At 36.2% G+C, this 17,066-nt stretch overlaps 1 protein-coding gene and 1 non-coding gene across 2 annotated transcripts; one reads left to right on the top strand and one right to left on the bottom strand.

Moving 5' to 3' along the window:
• The first annotated feature begins 15,407 nt into the window (after positions 1–15,407).
• On the top strand, positions 15,408–16,814 carry LOC130821523 (uncharacterized). The gene has a single exon (XM_057687317.1). The coding sequence runs from the start codon at positions 15,408–15,410 to the stop codon at positions 16,812–16,814; it is 1,407 nt and encodes a 468-aa protein (XP_057543300.1).
• Positions 15,926–16,033, bottom strand: LOC130823000 (small nucleolar RNA R71). The gene has a single exon (XR_009046493.1). It is a non-coding gene; the product is annotated as a small nucleolar RNA R71 (small nucleolar RNA).
• Positions 16,815–17,066: the final 252 nt, after the last annotated feature.

The raw sequence follows: 17,066 nt of genomic DNA, 5'->3' as shown, positions 1-17,066 counted from the left end.
AGGAACAATCGAAAGATCAACGACCCACAACCTATGAAATATTTACACGAACACATGGGGTCTTTGACAATGAAACAGGGGATTGTTCCCAATGGACTAATAGCAATTAACAAAAAGTTAACATAATAATCTATTAAACTTGTTTATTTCTTTTTTTTTTAAGTATCAATTAATACTTTGTTTATTGGTAATTGATTTCATTGTTTTATTAAAGGATGAATATCGTTCTTTGATGGAGTAGCATCCAACCCGCAACCCAAGTGAAATTTGGTTGGATGCTATAAAAAATGTAGAAAGCGGTTCAAACAAAAAAACCAAAAAAAGCAAAGATATATTTGGGGTTTGGTCCACCTCTCAAATTATTTATCCTCCTGAGCCAACGGATATTTCGTCTTCTCAGCTTGCACAACCTGATTATGATGCCACTATTCAACAAAGGTTTGCGGATTTAGAAGCACGAAAAATGGAGTTCAATAATCAATTATGGGAAGCGGTACGAATGAGAAATGCTCAGACTTCCTATGAGACTCACCAAAGGCTGACTGAACTAATTCAAAGAGAACAAGAACTCTTTTTGAAATTAATTCAATCGCATCTCAATTTGTATCAACCCCCTCCTCCACCTCCTCCAGATGAATGATTAAATATACGTAATTTTTGTGACTTTGTAAATAAACTTTAGTTTTATATATAATATTTCCAGCTCTTTTATTTTTATTTATTTGTTTTATGTGTATATATTTTTATCTTAATATTAGAACTACTATAAAATATATATATAACAGGTCATAAATGGCCACAAAATCAAAGTTCAGAAGAAATGGCCTGCCAGCTGACCTTGCACGACACCTGGAGAACAAATCTGTGTACCAAGGACAAGCAAAACTCAAGGGATGGCATCTTGGTACATGGACCAAGAATTCAAGGCCCAAGAGAAGCTATGATAACCCACACAGAGCCCACAGGACCAGAATCAAGGTATCATGTCACCCAGATCAGTGATCAAGTCTTAGTGTAGTTATTCCCATGCGTTGTTTCTGTTTTTAATAAGTGCTTGGCACGTGTTTTTGTTAATAAGGCTTAGGAAGTTTGTTAGGCTAAATATAGCTGTTATTCTTGCATACACATCCCTATATAAAGGGATGATCTCATTGTAATTCAGACTTTAGTTTTGATGATTAATAAAGTTTTTGTGGGAGGATGCTTAGCATTTCCTTTTCTATCTTCTTTTCTTTGTGACTAAAGCAAAGGGAGAACATAGCAAGATTCAAAATTCATGTCCAAGATCAGAGAAATCTGATCATATCTTTTTCAATTTCAATAGCTTTTAGAGGGTCCAATTTAATTCCGCAAACAACCCAATTCGGCCTCATCATCAGGTCCAAATTCAGTCCACCTCGGGAGGTAAAAGTTTATGGATAGCGTCAAACTCTTAGTGTTTCAAATCAGGAGTTTGAGTGCGATAGGTGATGGGAGGGATAGCTAAGAGAAGGATAGAAAAATACACATTTCCATCCCATAATATGTCCGCAGCTGCAGCGACAGTTTGCATTCTAGAAAGCAATATAAGTAAGCTATTCAAGTGGAGTTTTCATGTAAGAAATAAAAATAGGGATTCTCTAGATTCCCCAACCAATAAGAGATCAAAATCGTATAGCAATTACATAGCACAATCCTAATACACAAAATTTTAAGAAATGCGTTAAATATTGGTTAAATATAAATAAAGCTCATTTTCATTGTCTAAAAGCCGACACAAATTGTCTTTTTTGACTTCCAACACAAAAACTATCTTTAACAGTACATTGGCTTCAAATAAACCTCAAGTTATCTCTTGTTGACATTTCAAACATTTGAAAGCACACTTTGTTCATGCATCTAGTGTGGAGAGAAATTAAGTATCTATTCAATAATCCTAACACATAACAAAAATGGAGTTTTATGATACATTACAAAAATTGATTATCTTAAAAAGGATTCAGTCATCTCCATTGTTTTGCAAATTGCAATCATTTCCTCCCCTTAATAGTTGTATACTTGTATTATCTTTTTCTATTCTCTAACAGTCTTGTTTTCTTGACGTGACTTTAATTTCTCTCATAAATATTTACACTTTCAATTCACATAGTCTAGGAAGTCAACATTTAAGGAAATAAAGAAATTACTAATATTTATTTTCACTCACTCACCATAAGACGATTTCTGCTTTATCAACGACAGTAGATACACTGATCCATAAGCGGAGGAATTCCAAGCTCCTGTTCTATTTTGTATCTGAAAAAAAAAGATTTTCTTAGTATCCCAATTGAAGGTGCTCCCAAGAAAGCCAGTTCTCAACACTCACAAATTAAAGCGATCCTCATATGTTATTAGAATAACAGCCAACCCAAGGTGTCCATATCTTCCAGAACGACCAACCTGGACGACACATAGATTAATAAGCATAAAGTACTTATCAGAAATGGCAAAAATCTGACCAAAATAGAAAGAAAGAACATAACATACTCTGGGCAGATAGGTTTCAGAGTTCTTTGGGAAATCGAAATTGATTACAACATTTACTGCTTAAATGTCTATACCTCTGGTAAACAGATCTTAGAAACCAACAACACTAAATGTAAGAACACAAGTTGATGACAAAAAGTACAAATTTAAGGAGCTATCAAAAACCTTGCAGCAAAAAATAGCAGTTCAACATGCACTTTCAGAAATGTCCAAACAAGCAGTTAGTGGTTCTATAACCGCCTCGAATTATGAAGGCAAAACACTAACTGGAATTTACTCAAAAAAAAAAAAGATTTTAATAACTTGTTTGACGGACACCAGTGTGTTTATATTCAGCCTTTTGCTGATACTATGCTTTGTATGTTTTTCCAATAGTTTTGTTTTTAGAGTAAACCCCTATGGCACCTCGACGGAGAATGGATATGCAAGCGGAAGTTGAACCCGAGTTGGAGTATCACTCCCCTTTTGTTTAGATCTCTTTATTGTATTTGAGAGACTATTAGTTTAGATTTAGACTAATTTAAGGATGTAATTTGAACTTCGGACTTATTTCGATTTGGTTGTAATTTTCCTATATTTTGGACAGTTAAGACTTCCGTTATATTGTTTGGATATTGGTTTGACCTTTTTAGTAACCCCTTAATTGTGTTGGCAAAAGTAAGCTTCGGCTTGATTAATACTAAATTCCAGTTAGTGTGCCTTCATAATTCGAGGCGGTTACAGTTGGTATCAGAGCCAAGGCTTTGGAAGCTTGTCTAAAATATCAGGAACATTAGAGAACGACTTTAACTAAGAGAAGTTGAAGTTTGGAGTAACTAATGAAAGTAATTAGGAAATGAACTTAAAATTTAGGGATTATTGGTAAAGAAAGGATTTAAGTAGTATGTCTAACGTAAATCAGATTATTAACTAAGTACCATTAATAAACTAGAAGTCTTAAAGGTTTCTTGTAAGCAAGTGATGATCCAATTATGTGGCTAAGTTGCCTATGCATGATGGTAAATTAAGTTGAGGAATCATCATTAAAAGTGTTGAAACTGCTAAACAAGTGATCCAATGGGATGGAAATTGATGAAGTTATTAAGTCATTAAATTAATAAAGTTAAGAAAGTGTGTTATGCAAGTGCATATCTATTTGTCTTACAATAGGCCATTTGAACGTAGAGGAAATTGGGGAAGGAATGGATCCCCAAGCCCATTTGAATCTCCTATCCGAGCAACTAAGAGTCATCCAAGAGACCAATGCTCAATTAGTCCAGTTCATAGCCAACCAACATGCTAGTGTGGATGACGAGACTAAGTTTTACAATAGGCTTGCTACCCACAGGCCTAAGACCTACAATGCTGCTACAGATCCAGTTGTCCTTGAAGATTGGATCAATGAAACCGAGAAAATTCTTGAGGTGGTAAACTGTCCAAAAAATCTTAAGGTTAAACTTGCAGCATTCTATCTAGTGGGACCTACAGAGCTTTGGTGGAGAGCCCTAAAAGGTATCTCAGATGCCTCCACATTTGCTGGTGCAGTACCACAACCCACCAGTTGGAGATGGGAAGATTTCTTGAAGAAACTAAGGGAGAGGTTCTACCCAGCAGCTCTACAGAGACAAAAAGAATCAGAATTTTTTTACCTGAGGCAGCATTCTCTTAGCGTTACCGAATATGCTAACGAGTTCTTGGAGTTGGCTCGATTTGCCCCGGATTATGTGCTTGATGAAAAGAAAAAGTTGGATCGCTTCTACAATGGTCTCAACTTCAGCTACCAAAAGTTGATGGGTCAATATGAGTCTTTTCAAGCTATGTATGAACATGCTGTGGAGAAAGAAATGGTCTGCAAGAGAGAGGAAGATGTGAGGAAAAAGATATCTGAAGGAGACCAGGGAGGTCAGAGCAAGAAGCTGAGAGCTGAGGGAAACTTTAAGGGGAATCAAAACCAAAACCTCAGAAACTTTCAAAACCAAAACCGCTTCAACAGCAATAGAAACCCACAAAACTCCAACCCGCTAAAAAGTCAACTGTGTGATAGATGCAAGAAATGGCACTCTAAGGGAGTCAACTGTGAGGGTAAGGCTGTGTGTCTGAATTGTGGAAAACCAGGTCATTTGGCTCGAGATTGTTGGGGCAAGAACCAGGGAAACCCCGGGAATGGTGGAGCACGATACTCAGGGAATCAAGGGAACCAGCGTAACAATAACTCTCAGCTTCGCCTTGAATATAAAGGAGGCAATAAAGCCTCATCTTCTGGAGGCCAAGGGAACCAGCGCCCGGGAGGAGGAAAATTCTTTGCCATTACTACAGCGGAGGAGCCTAGCACCTTGATTCCTAAGGTAGAAGGTAAAGTCATTTCCGGATTACTGTTATTGCTTGGTAAGTCCGCCCGTGTCTTATTTGATTCTGGGGCCGACAAGTCTTATGTTTCTAAGTCATTTGTGAGACCCTTGGACTATTCTGTTAATGTATGCCCTATAATGCATAGAGTTGACTTACCTGATGGATCAACGGTATCATGTAATACAAAGTTGATTGATTGCCCATTAGTGATCCAGGGTAAGGAGTTCCATGTAGATGTGATTGTATTTGACTTAGGAGGGTTTGATATCATTCTAGGAATGTACTGGCTAGGTAAACACTGGGTAGTGATTGAGTGCTATGAGAGGAATGTAAAGCTTGGGAACAATCCAGGGGATCAAGTAGCTTTTAGTGATGGGACCTTACCTAATATTGAGCCAGAGATGATTGAGAGGCTTACAACCTTTCCAAAGAGAGGTGGGGAAGCCCAGGTCTACCACATGAGCGAGTCAACATACAAGGAGGTCGACTTAAGCCAGATCTTGATAGTGCGAGAATTTTCTGATGTATTCCCTGATGATCTACCTGGGTTACCTCCAAAGAGAGAGATTGATTTTCACATCGACCTAGTTCTAGGGTCAAGCCCGATTTCAAAGGCACCATATAGAATGGCACCACTTGAGTTGGCTGAACTAAAAACCCAACTCGAGGAGTTACAAAATAAAGGGTTTATCAGACCAAGTGTATCACTATGGGGAGCTCCAGTGTTGTTTGTGAAGAAGAAAGATGGGTCTTTGAGGCTATGCATTGACTACCGGGAGCTGAACAAAATCACCATCAAGATTAAGTACCCACTTCCTAGAATTGATGATTTATTTGACCAGTTGAAAGGAGCCAGAGTTTTCTCTAAAATTGACCTGAGATCTGGTTACCATCAGTTAAGGATAGTGGAGGAAGACATTCCTAAAACTGCTTTCCGCACCAGATATGTGCACTATGAGTTTAGAGTGATGCCGTTTAGGTTAACCAATGCCCCTGCAGCATTCATGGACTTAATGAATCGAACATTCCATGACTATCTTGATAAATTTGTAGTGGTTTTCATTAATGATATCTTGGTGTACTCTAAGACAAAGAAAGATCATGAGGAGCACTTAATATTGGTATTAACACGATTGAGAGAAAGAATCTTTTATGGGAAGTTGAGCAAGAGTGAATTCTGGTTGGATCAAGTTGTCTTCCAAGGTCATGTAATCTCAAAAGATGGCATAACAGTTGACCCCGAGAAGATAAGGACTATCATTGATTGGCCAGCACTGACTAGTGTAACTGAGGTAAGAAGCTTTATGGGTTTGGCAGGTTATTACCGAAGATATGTTGATGGGTTTTCTAAGATCGCATTACCGATCACCAGTTTGGTTTGAAAGAATACCAAGTTTGTGTGGTCACAAAAGTGCGAAGACGCTTTCCTAGAATTGAAGAAAAGGTTGACAACAGCTCCAGTGCTTGTATTGCCCGAGGATGGGAAAGAGTTCACGGCATACAGTGACGCATCTTTAGAGGGCTTGGGTTGTGTACTCATGCAAGAGGGGAAAGTGATTGCCTACGCATCGAGACAATTGAGGCCAAATGAGAAGAACTATCCAGTGCACAATTTAGAATTAGCCGGAGTCATATTTGCCTTAAAAATTTGGAGGCATTATCTCTACGGCACTACTTGCAAGATCTACACCGGTCACAAGAGTTTGACTTATCTGTTTACACAGAAGGAGCTTAACATGAGGCATAGAAGGTGGCTAGAATTGATGAAAGATTATGACCTCACTTTGGAGTATCACCCCGGGAAGGCAAACCGTGTAGCAGATGCCTTAAGCCGAAAACCGAGGATGGTCATTAATGGACTAATTTCAGTGCCCTACGAGATTTATGTGGAGATGAAGGAGCTAGAATTGATTGTGGTTAAGAAGGGATCATACGACAGCGTTCTCAATGCTATGAGTACAATACCGAGTCTACATGAGGAGATCCGTGAGCTACAACAGTATGATGACTTCTTGTTAGAGTTGAAGATTGGTATAGAAAAGGGTGCAGTTAAAGACTTCAGTATTACTAAAGATGGGAGTATTCATCTAGAGAGAAGGTTATGCGTGCCCCGAGATCCTGAATTGATAGAGAAAATACTCAAGGAGGCACATTCGACTATGTATTCTGTCCACCCAAGACGAGATAAGATGCTAGCAGATTTAAAACAATACTTTTGGTGGATGAACATGAAGAAGGATGTTGAAGATTTCATAGCTCGATGTCTAGTATGTCAGCAAGTCAAGATTGACCACCAGCGCACTCCAGGGGAATTGCAACCTCTTCCAGTGCCTAAGTGGAAGTGGGAATTAGTGAGTATGGACTTTGTTGTTGGATTGCCCCGTTCGAGAAGGGGAAATGATTCTATTTGGGTGATTGTTGATCGACTCACTAAGACTGCCAGATTTATTCCTGCTAAAGTAACTTGGAAAGCAAAACAATTGGTCGATGCTTATGTGAAAGAAGTACTTAGACTACATGGTATACCGATGACAATAGTTTTAGATCGAGATCCAAGATTTGTGGCTCGATTTTGGAATGAGCTACAAAGGGCATTCGACAGGACCATCCAAACTCTAGAGGATATGCTTCGGGCATGTGCCCTTGATTTTCAGTGTTCGTGGGAGGACATCTTATCATTGATAGAATTCTCCTACAACAATAGTTACCAGAGTAGTATTGGTATGGCTCCGTTTGAGGCCTTGTATGGCCAAAGGTGTAGGACACCACTTTATTGGGATACTGGGAGGCCCGGCGTGCTCGTTGGACTAGAGATGATCAGAGAGACCGTTGAACAAATCAGAATCATTAGAGACCGGATGAAGGCTGCCCAAGATCGACAGAAATCCTACGCATACCGTAGGAGGAGGAAACTTGAGATCCAAGTGGGTGAGAAGGAGTTCCTTAAAGTCTCGCCAACAAAGGGAATCAAGAGGTTCAGAATGCAAGGGAAGCTTGATCCTCGGTACATTGGACCCTATGAAATTTTGCACAGAGTTGGGGAGGTAGCTTATGAGTTAGCATTACCCCCACAATTAGCTAAGGTTCACAATGTGTTCCATGTGTCGCAATTGCGCCGATATGTGTTTGATCCATCACATGTTCTCCAGTATGAGCCGATTCAACTTGTTGAAAGCTTGCAGTATAAGGAGAAGCCCTTGAGGTTCCTAGGTCGAGGGGTTAGAAAACTCCGTAGCCGCACGATTCCACTTGCGAAAGTGCTATGGAGTGGATAGGATGCCGACAGTGCTACTTGGGAAAAATAGGACGACATGTTAAGTAGATACCCTTACTTATTTGAGTTATGTATTTATAACCATTAGTTTGAGTTAGTTTTGAGGACGAAACTCTTGTAAGAAGGGAAGACTGAAACAGTCGTATTATTAGGAGATTTCATTAGTCGTTTTTAGCGCCTAATTATTCTTATATATTTGTTCGTTACTAATTATAATTTAATTAGTGATGGTAGTAATTTGAAAAATCTCTACAATGATTAAAAACTTGTTAATTCGTAAATGAATCGTAACAAGTAACGTAAACTTTGGAGGTAAAACTTAAAGTTGAGGAACAACCCATAACAGTTCGAAAATTTTTTTTATTATTACCCAAGCATATTATATAACCATGATGGGAGTAAATTAAATATTTCACACATATATAAGTGCTTTTTAAACATGAAGTACAAGTTACATAACTTGTTACATGTACAACAATTTTTACCCAAACCTTAAACTATCTTAGATAAACCTTTCCTACACTATAATAGATCAAATGATGGACAAAAATCACCTTAAAACAACCCCAACCAGCCATGCTAAAGCTGTCCTAGTCCCCCTTATAGCCCTTTGTATACTTACATACACAAGCTAAAAACTCTACCCAAGAACCCCTTTTGTGCTACCAAAGCTTGTGCATCATTACAAGCATGCAAGAGGCAAATATTTGAAGCAAAAACACTCTATTTTCTGAATAATTATTCAGCCATAAACCCCAACACATTGCTCCCAAATTCATCCATGAACAAACACTAGAATCCTTCAAACCTTCAACAACTAGAACACTTTCTTTTCTCATCAAATCTTCTTAAAAAACGCATCTAAAACTTCTGAAAATTTATGTTTATAAACTCAAATCTCCCATAAAAATAATCTTCATCTTAAGAGCTTTCCATAGACACCAAACTTAAAGAAATCCACCAAGTATAGAGTAAGTTATGTTCATTTCTTTATTCCACTAGTTTTTGTTAAAACTTGTTCATGTAAAACATATTTCTTTACATGAATCTTTTTATAAACTAAGATCATTATAAAATGAGTATTTTATCTCTAAACTAAGAAAATCATCACTTATAAATCTATAAAAATCGGCCATAATAAAAAGTAAGAAGATGTATTTCCACAAACATATAAATTTTGTTCCTTAAAGGATTCAAATAAAATTATGGGACTTAACTAAGTATGTTGCTCAACATAATAAGTATACTCCAAATATATTCAAATCATCACAAGTATTAGTCCAACAACTCTAACTAGGAAAAGTTAAGTTATTATTGATTTTTGGATGATTGCAATATGTTTAGTTGAAGAGTTGGAGTTGAGACTTGAAGGGCAAGGACCCGAAATCAGAACCGCGTCTAAGAACGCGTAGGAGCTTACGGAATACTTATATAGGCTTGGAGTCAAGGTATGTCACATAGGGTGATTTTTAAAGGATTTAAGAACAAGTTGGGAAAGTTTGTGTATAAACATTTTTTTTTAAAAAAAAAAATTCCTAAAGAGAAGTTCTTAAATCTTGAAAAATGATGTCAAAATGATAAATTTGAGTATGGAATAATTTATTACATGTATTATTATTGTGGGAATCATGCATGTTGATTTTATAAATTATTGTATGTTTAAAGGCATGTTTAACACTATTTTGTGAAAGTTATTGTGATGGAAATGATTATATGAATTTGAAAATATTTGAAATTCATTTTAAAAGAAATTTCCAGTAGCTATATGTTAAGAAAATTTCTTTGATACTTTTTGTTGAGATTATTCGTTAAATTGATATTTTAATGGATTTTAAGGTGTTAAATACTCTTATTACAAAACATGGTATTAGATGAACTCTTCATCATCAAAAATAATTAATAAAAACATATTATAATAACTCCAACAAGATTTGGCCAGAATATATTTAGTTTGGAATTTTTTTATTATTTTTGAATAATCGTTAAATTGTTTAACGGTAAATTGTAAAATGATAAAATATAAAATAATTACCAAACAAAGACATATGGACTTGAAATTTTTATCACATACTCATATGAACAGTAGGTAAAATTGGTAAAAGTTTTGGAAGGTTTCATTGACATTTAGGGACCTTAATAAGTTTTACTCGGTTATTAATAATCGGTAAGTTTGAAAACGATAAAATATAAAATAAATACTAAATGACGTCTTTTGGACATGAAAATTTTATGAGACACTTATATAAACAGTAGATACATGCTAAAAAACTTATATGGATTTTCGTGACCATATATGGACTTAAATAAATTTTATTCGGTTTATCGGTAAAATAACCATATTAATTATTAAAAATACCCCACATGATTTTTAATGGTTATTTAAAATTTTATACCCCTTAAAATAGCTTCTGGAATATCATATAATTTTTATAATATTTTATTCGGACTCAAATAATTTAAAACCTATTTTATTCTATTTATCGATAAAATGTCTATACAAAATAATAAAACATCATACATGAGTTTTATAAGTTCAAATAGCCTAATAAACATGTTATATGACTTCTGGAACTTTGGTATAATTTTATAAAATAAATTATTAATTATTTACTAATTTATCAAATTAATAGAAAATGTTTATTTATTAAAAAGTGTAATAATGTTAATTAAATTTGGGTAAAAATAGACCTATATAAAAAAATCTATAGTTATATTATTAACCTACTGCCTCATAGTATAAATTAAGTTTAAATTAGATGGTTTATAAATTTTACGGATTTAAGACACCATTTAAATAACGGTAAATACCCAAATTGTCGAAAATAATTGTAAGATCGTTATAAATTTGCATAACCAATTATAATTTGACGGGACAACCTTAAATTCATTTTAAATAATGTATTTTAATGACTTGATTAATTTGGGCCTTGTTGGAGAATTAATATGTACTTTGTAAATCAATTATCGATTTTATTACCGGCAAAACTATCTCGTATTTAAGAAAATAGTGTTTTATGAAATCTTCTGTCGTAATGATTTTATAGACTTATGAATCATATTCTAGTTGTTTTGAATGAATTTCAAAACCCTTTTAAGTTATATTTACTTTAAGAAGGATTGAAACGAAACATTTTAGTGGTTTCTTTAAAAAAATCGTATTGAACTTTAATTACTTTTTGTTACGATGCATTTCCATACATGCTAGTGATGCCCCAATATAATACAAAGGTTATGTTTAATGATATGATTATGCTAAGGATGTTTTACCCATGTGGGAAATATTATGATTTGATTTTGCTAAGTCGCAAATAAAGTATGTTTTGCTATGTGCAAATAAAAGATGTTTATCATCTGGAAAAAGTTAATATTTTTGACTTTCAAATGCTACTAAAATTACAAGATATATATTATGTACAAAAAAATATTTAGCCTATATGGCGGGTACATATGCCACAGCAAATGTTGTGTGCATGATTAAACGGCTCACCAATGCTGAGCGCGAATTGTTCACAATACCATTGTGTTACACTTGCCGGACATGTCGCGGATGGTAGACCGACTACCAAACGAGTCACAGGATGACTCACAGAGTACCCATGTAAACTTATAATATGAGTTTGAAATTGATTTGGATCTATTGAGATTTTATGATTTATGATGAAAATTGAGAATTTGAAATTACTATAGAGCTATTGAACTGGATTTGAATCATAATAGGATTTATCAAATGAAAAAGCATATTTCAAAATGAATGTACTCAAAAGAAAAAAAGATTTTAATAACTTGTTTGACGGACACCAGTGTGTTTATATTCAGCCTTTTTGCTGATACTATGCTTTGTATGTTTTTCCAATGGTTTTGCTTTTAGAGTAAACCCCTATGGCACCTCGACGGAGAATGGATATGCGAGCGGAAGTTGAACCCGAGTTGGAGTATGACTCCCCTTTTGTTTAGATCTCTTTATTGTATTTGAGAGACTATTAGTTTAGATTTAGACTAATTTAAGGATGCAATTTGAACTTTTGACTTATTTCGATTTGGTTGTAATTTTCCTATATTTTGGACATTTAAGACTTCGTTATATTGTTTGGATATTGGTTTGACCTTTAAGTAACCCCTTAATTGTGTTGGCAAAAGTAAGCTTCCGCTTGATTAATACTAAATTCCAGTTAGTGTTTTGCCTTCATAATTCAAGGCGGTTACAGGTTCACAAACTACAAATGGCTTTCATCGAATATATTTGGTAGGAATTATAAATGATGATAAACATAAGTTTCATAAAACCTATATCAGTAGATTTCTTGCTTATATTTATCCAACTTTCACTTAGATTAGTAGACTTCTTGTCCTTCAATCCTGTTAAAGCAAGTGTCAATCGGTCGAGCGGAAGTGTGTTGGTCGAGCGGAATATGCAGAATGAGACAGTAGCTTCACTGGAAGCTCGCTCGACTGAGAGAGATAGTGTCTGGATGGAGCGGTAGTCGAGCAGACTACATTGGATTCTGTTTTTGGTCAGAATTTGTAGTGATTATGCAATAATGTGGTGCATTACTCTAATGTTTATTGTCATAGTTAATTGGGTTGTTAAAAGTGCTTTATGGTGAGTAATTGAGAGGTTCTAGTAATGATTCTCACCTTCCACTATAAAAGGGAGTATCATTTATAGAACAAAGACCAGCAAAACACACATTGTTGAGAGGGCTATTGCATTGTTAAAAACATGAGATTGTTCTTACTTTGCTTTAGCATTTGTGACCTTGAGAGATTTGTTCTCAAGATAAGGGAGGTTTATTATAATTGTATTGTTGAATCATTTATAATAAAACTACATTTTAGGGAAAGGTATTCAAGATACCTCATAAAATACTTGTATTCATCTTTGCTTATATTTTTCATTTGATTTTCATTGTTGAAGCTCTTTGAGGCTTTCAGTTCAAATCCATCAAAGGCTGCACTGATCGAGTACACAAGTCACAAAAATGCTAAAGCCTTGATCCCATAAAATCAGATTCGCTGGATGAACAAATAATTTACTGCCAGTGATTGTCCAATTAAAATATCCTTCTTGTTACACCTATATCTATTTTAATACTGAAATTTAGGGTTAGATATCTTATATCGTTTATCAAGCCAGTCAACTAAGTTATGTTTAGCTTCCCTCTTCCTTTTTTTTCAACGTTCCACCTTTCTTAATGTCTTCTTGATAGGTTTCTGTTGAATATAATGATACTCAACATATGCAGCATCATAGTACTGAGTGTGATCAACATATGAAGGACACCAAACTACAGCAACAGCAATATTATACTAAGGTTGTTTTTTATCAAAAAAGGTTACCATGTTTAAATATGATAAACCTCAAAGTTCTATGCTAAATATTTTGAGGGCTTCTTGATATGCAGTACGCCTTTTAAGGTTTTTAATTTTCATCAATTGTCTTCCAAATTTGACTCAACTCTAAATTATTCTGATCATCTGCTCCTTCAGACATCTTGTATCTTCTCTAGAAATTCTTCTAAATTTCTGGTTAAGCCTGAAGCATCTTTTACTCGTCATTCTGCTGCAGTTTACATAGAGTAACCTCTGAAACCAAAGAGTTATCATCAGTGCACATTAATTGGTTACATAATTTTTCTTGAGTTATGAATTGTATTAATTTAAACATTAATTTGCGTTTACAATAGTTCGGTTAAAAACAGTTTGGATACTTATAACAATTTGAAAATTGGTTCGTGTTGAGTCGGTTATAGCCAGACTTACTTCAATTTCGTGCATACTTTGGGGTAATGATGTGTGTATTTTATATATTATTTTCTACCATGCCCCAATTGTATTTTCATAGCATTTCTCGCGTATTTTGCTCAATTTTCTATTGGTTTTTATGCTTGGTTGGAGTGTTTGTTTCTTATCTATTTTGTAGGTACAAAGCTCTAATTATACTAGGAATCAACTCTTGGAGCGAGATTTGCAAGTTGGAAGGTCATAAGCTACTCAAAGGTCATTTTTGTGCTGACCAGGTCTCATACCCGGGTGGGTTTCCTCATACCCGGCCAGGTGAGCCTCTCATACCCGGGTGGGTTTCCACATACCCGGCCGGGTTTGCACTTGATACTTAGAAGAATTTGAAGACGCTATTTGGAGGAAAAAGTTGCCACACGGACCCGGCCGGGTTTCCACATACCCGGCCGGGTGAGACTCTCATACCTGGGCGGGTTTCCACATACCCGGCCGGGTTTACTTTTGAACTTAGAAACTTTTTGATCTTTGAGATTTAGTTATGCCTCGTACCCGCCCGGTTTTCCACATACCCGGCCGGGTCAAGCAGTTATTTTTTTTAGTAACTTCCGTATCCTTCGATCTCTTTGGAGGAGGATATAAATAGCTTTTGAGGGGAATTTCCAATTGTTTTTTAGTTTTTTTTCTCTGTTTTTGAGGGCTTGGTATTGAAGGGATTTCTCATATTACTTGCCTTGAGGATTGTTAATCAACATTTCGATATTGTAATCTTAATTATATTGAAGGTATTAGTTTCAATTCTAATTTCTTGTTCTTGTTTATCGTTGTTATCTTTGAATGTTCGTTTCTACATTTAATTTGAATTTGATTTTCTCCATGGATTTCATTGTTGAATCTCTTGTTAGTTTTAATATGCTTAGTGAGTAGTTTTATTTCTAGGGCTTGGTGAAACTATGTAAAAGGTCATGATTCTTGTTTGATTTTAGGATTTAAATTTGGTTTGTCTAGGCGATTCAATTGATGGGTTTTATATTGATTGCATGTTTGGCCAATTTGCAAGTTTTATTCGCTCAATTCTATAAGCGAGAGTTGCGAGTTTGAGTGAACGATTTCCTTCTTTGAACAATTAAGCTTTAATCGCGATAGCTTGTTTTATTGTTTGATTGTCGAATTTGTTTGCGAGAGCAACATCTTCCTTCGCCTATATTCATTCCTATCCCAATTTTTGTTCATGAATCATGATCGATGCATAGTGAATCCTTTTAGCCCTAGGTTTTTAATTATTGAATTTTATTCATCTCTTGTTTTTGCGTTCTACTTAGATAAACAAAAATCCAACATTAGATCGTTAGCAATAGTGAACTTAGTTCAAATTGTGACTTTATTTGTCCTTCCACAGTGGTTCGACCCTACTTTCCCAACTATACTAGTTAGGTGAATTAGGAATTATTTTTGGTAGTAAAACGACCTATCAAAAATTTGGCGCCGTTGCCGGGGAAGGTCAACAATTTTACTTTTTGAATTTAGTGTTTGCTTTTGCTAACCCACTCTAGTGTTTTTGTGCATGACCAAGAGTACCAACAAGCAACCTTTGCTTTTTGATCCTGAGGTTGAGGCAACTGCTCGTAGAACACACGCAAGTGCAAAGAAAAGGAGGGCGGAGGCTCGTAAACATGCTCAACAAGCCTCTCAATCTCTTGACATGGCAGGTCAGGCTCCCGAGAGAACTCTTAGACAGTCTAAACAACCCAAGGCTAGCAATGTTACCGCGGGGATTAGGATGCCGACTACTAATGCTGGAAAATTTGACATCAAATCCCATGTTATGAATATGATCACGGAAAATCAGTTCTATGGTCTTGACAATGAAGAACCCGTCGATCATCTGCAGAAATTCCTTCAAGCATGTTCTCTACAAAAGATTACTGGGATGACTGACGACGAGCTCTACTTGTACCTCTTTCGTTTCTCTTTGGCAGGCAAGGCTCAACGTTGGTATAACTCTCTTCCCAACACCATTACTACTTGGGCGCAACTGTCTGATGCTTTTCTAGTGAAGTATTATCCCGGTTATAAGACTCATGACTACAGAGTTAAACTCTATAGTTTCTCACAAGATGCGGGGGAGACTTTTCATGATGCGAGGGAGAGATTCAAAGATTACCAGTATATGTGCCCTCATCACGGTATTGATAAGGAATTTCTTATGCAATCTTTTTATAATGGTCTTGATAATGAGACTAAGAGGATGGTAGATGGTGCGGCTGGCGGCTCTTTCATGAACAAACAAACTTCTGAGGCTATTTCACTTTTGGATACTCTTGCTGAAAATCAATGGAATATCTCATCTAGGCGCGCAGCTCAAGCACCAAGAAAGGGGAAGCATGAAGTTGAAACTTATTCCCTTCTATCATCACAAATCTCAGCTTTGAATGCGAAAATCGATGGGATGCGCATGAATGCTAGTACATCTATGCCCGTCAATGCTATGGCTACCTCTAGCCAAGGTGGAGTTGCTTGTGATTATTGCGGTATGCATGGTCATTCTCTAATGGAGTGTTCTGTTAATCCCAATGAAGCTATGGGAGTGCCAGAGCAAGTCAATGCTTTTCAAGCTCGCCCTCCTTTCAACAACAATAGCTACTATCCTGGAATTCGGAATCATCCTAACTTGTCATATCATAGCAACAATGTGTTAAATCCTCAACAGCAACACTTTCTACCACAAGCACCACAACAACAATATGGGCAACATCAGCAATTTCAGCCCAATCAAGGACCACCCGGTTTCCAAAGGCCTCCTCAAGGCCATCAACAGCAGCAATTTCAGAACCAACAACCCCAATCCGAATTGGGGGAATTGAAAAACATGATGGCCCAAATGGCCAAACAGCTTGAGCAACTCGGTACTCACAATAAAATGCTTGAAACTCAAGTCGCTCAATTAGCTGCATCTAGCTCCTCTAGATAAGCAGGAGCATTGCCCGGCCAACCCACTCAACCACATAGCAAGGAGACCGCCAATGCAATCACTACAAGGAGCGAGTTGAGTTATGATGAGCCACCCATGCCTCGCAATGAAGAGTCAAATTCGAAAGATGTGGGCATTCCTGAAGTGGTTATTGATAAAGCATCTTCTGAGGCAGTGCACGAGAAGGAGAAAGCGAAAGAAGAGGCATTGCAAGTGCCTCCCATTACACTTCCTTTTCCCAACCGCCAAGTG

Source organism: Amaranthus tricolor, chromosome 8, assembly GCF_026212465.1.
Source record: "Amaranthus tricolor cultivar Red isolate AtriRed21 chromosome 8, ASM2621246v1, whole genome shotgun sequence".
Taxonomy (NCBI): domain Eukaryota; kingdom Viridiplantae; phylum Streptophyta; class Magnoliopsida; order Caryophyllales; family Amaranthaceae; genus Amaranthus; species Amaranthus tricolor.
The sequence above is the reverse complement of the archived record's forward strand: the minus strand, read 5'-3'. Positions and strand labels throughout refer to the sequence as shown.

Coding starts and splice junctions, on each gene's coding strand:
- LOC130821523 (XM_057687317.1), top strand. CDS start 15,408: ATGACCAAGAGTACCAACAAGCAACCTTTGCTTTTTGATCCTGAGGTT.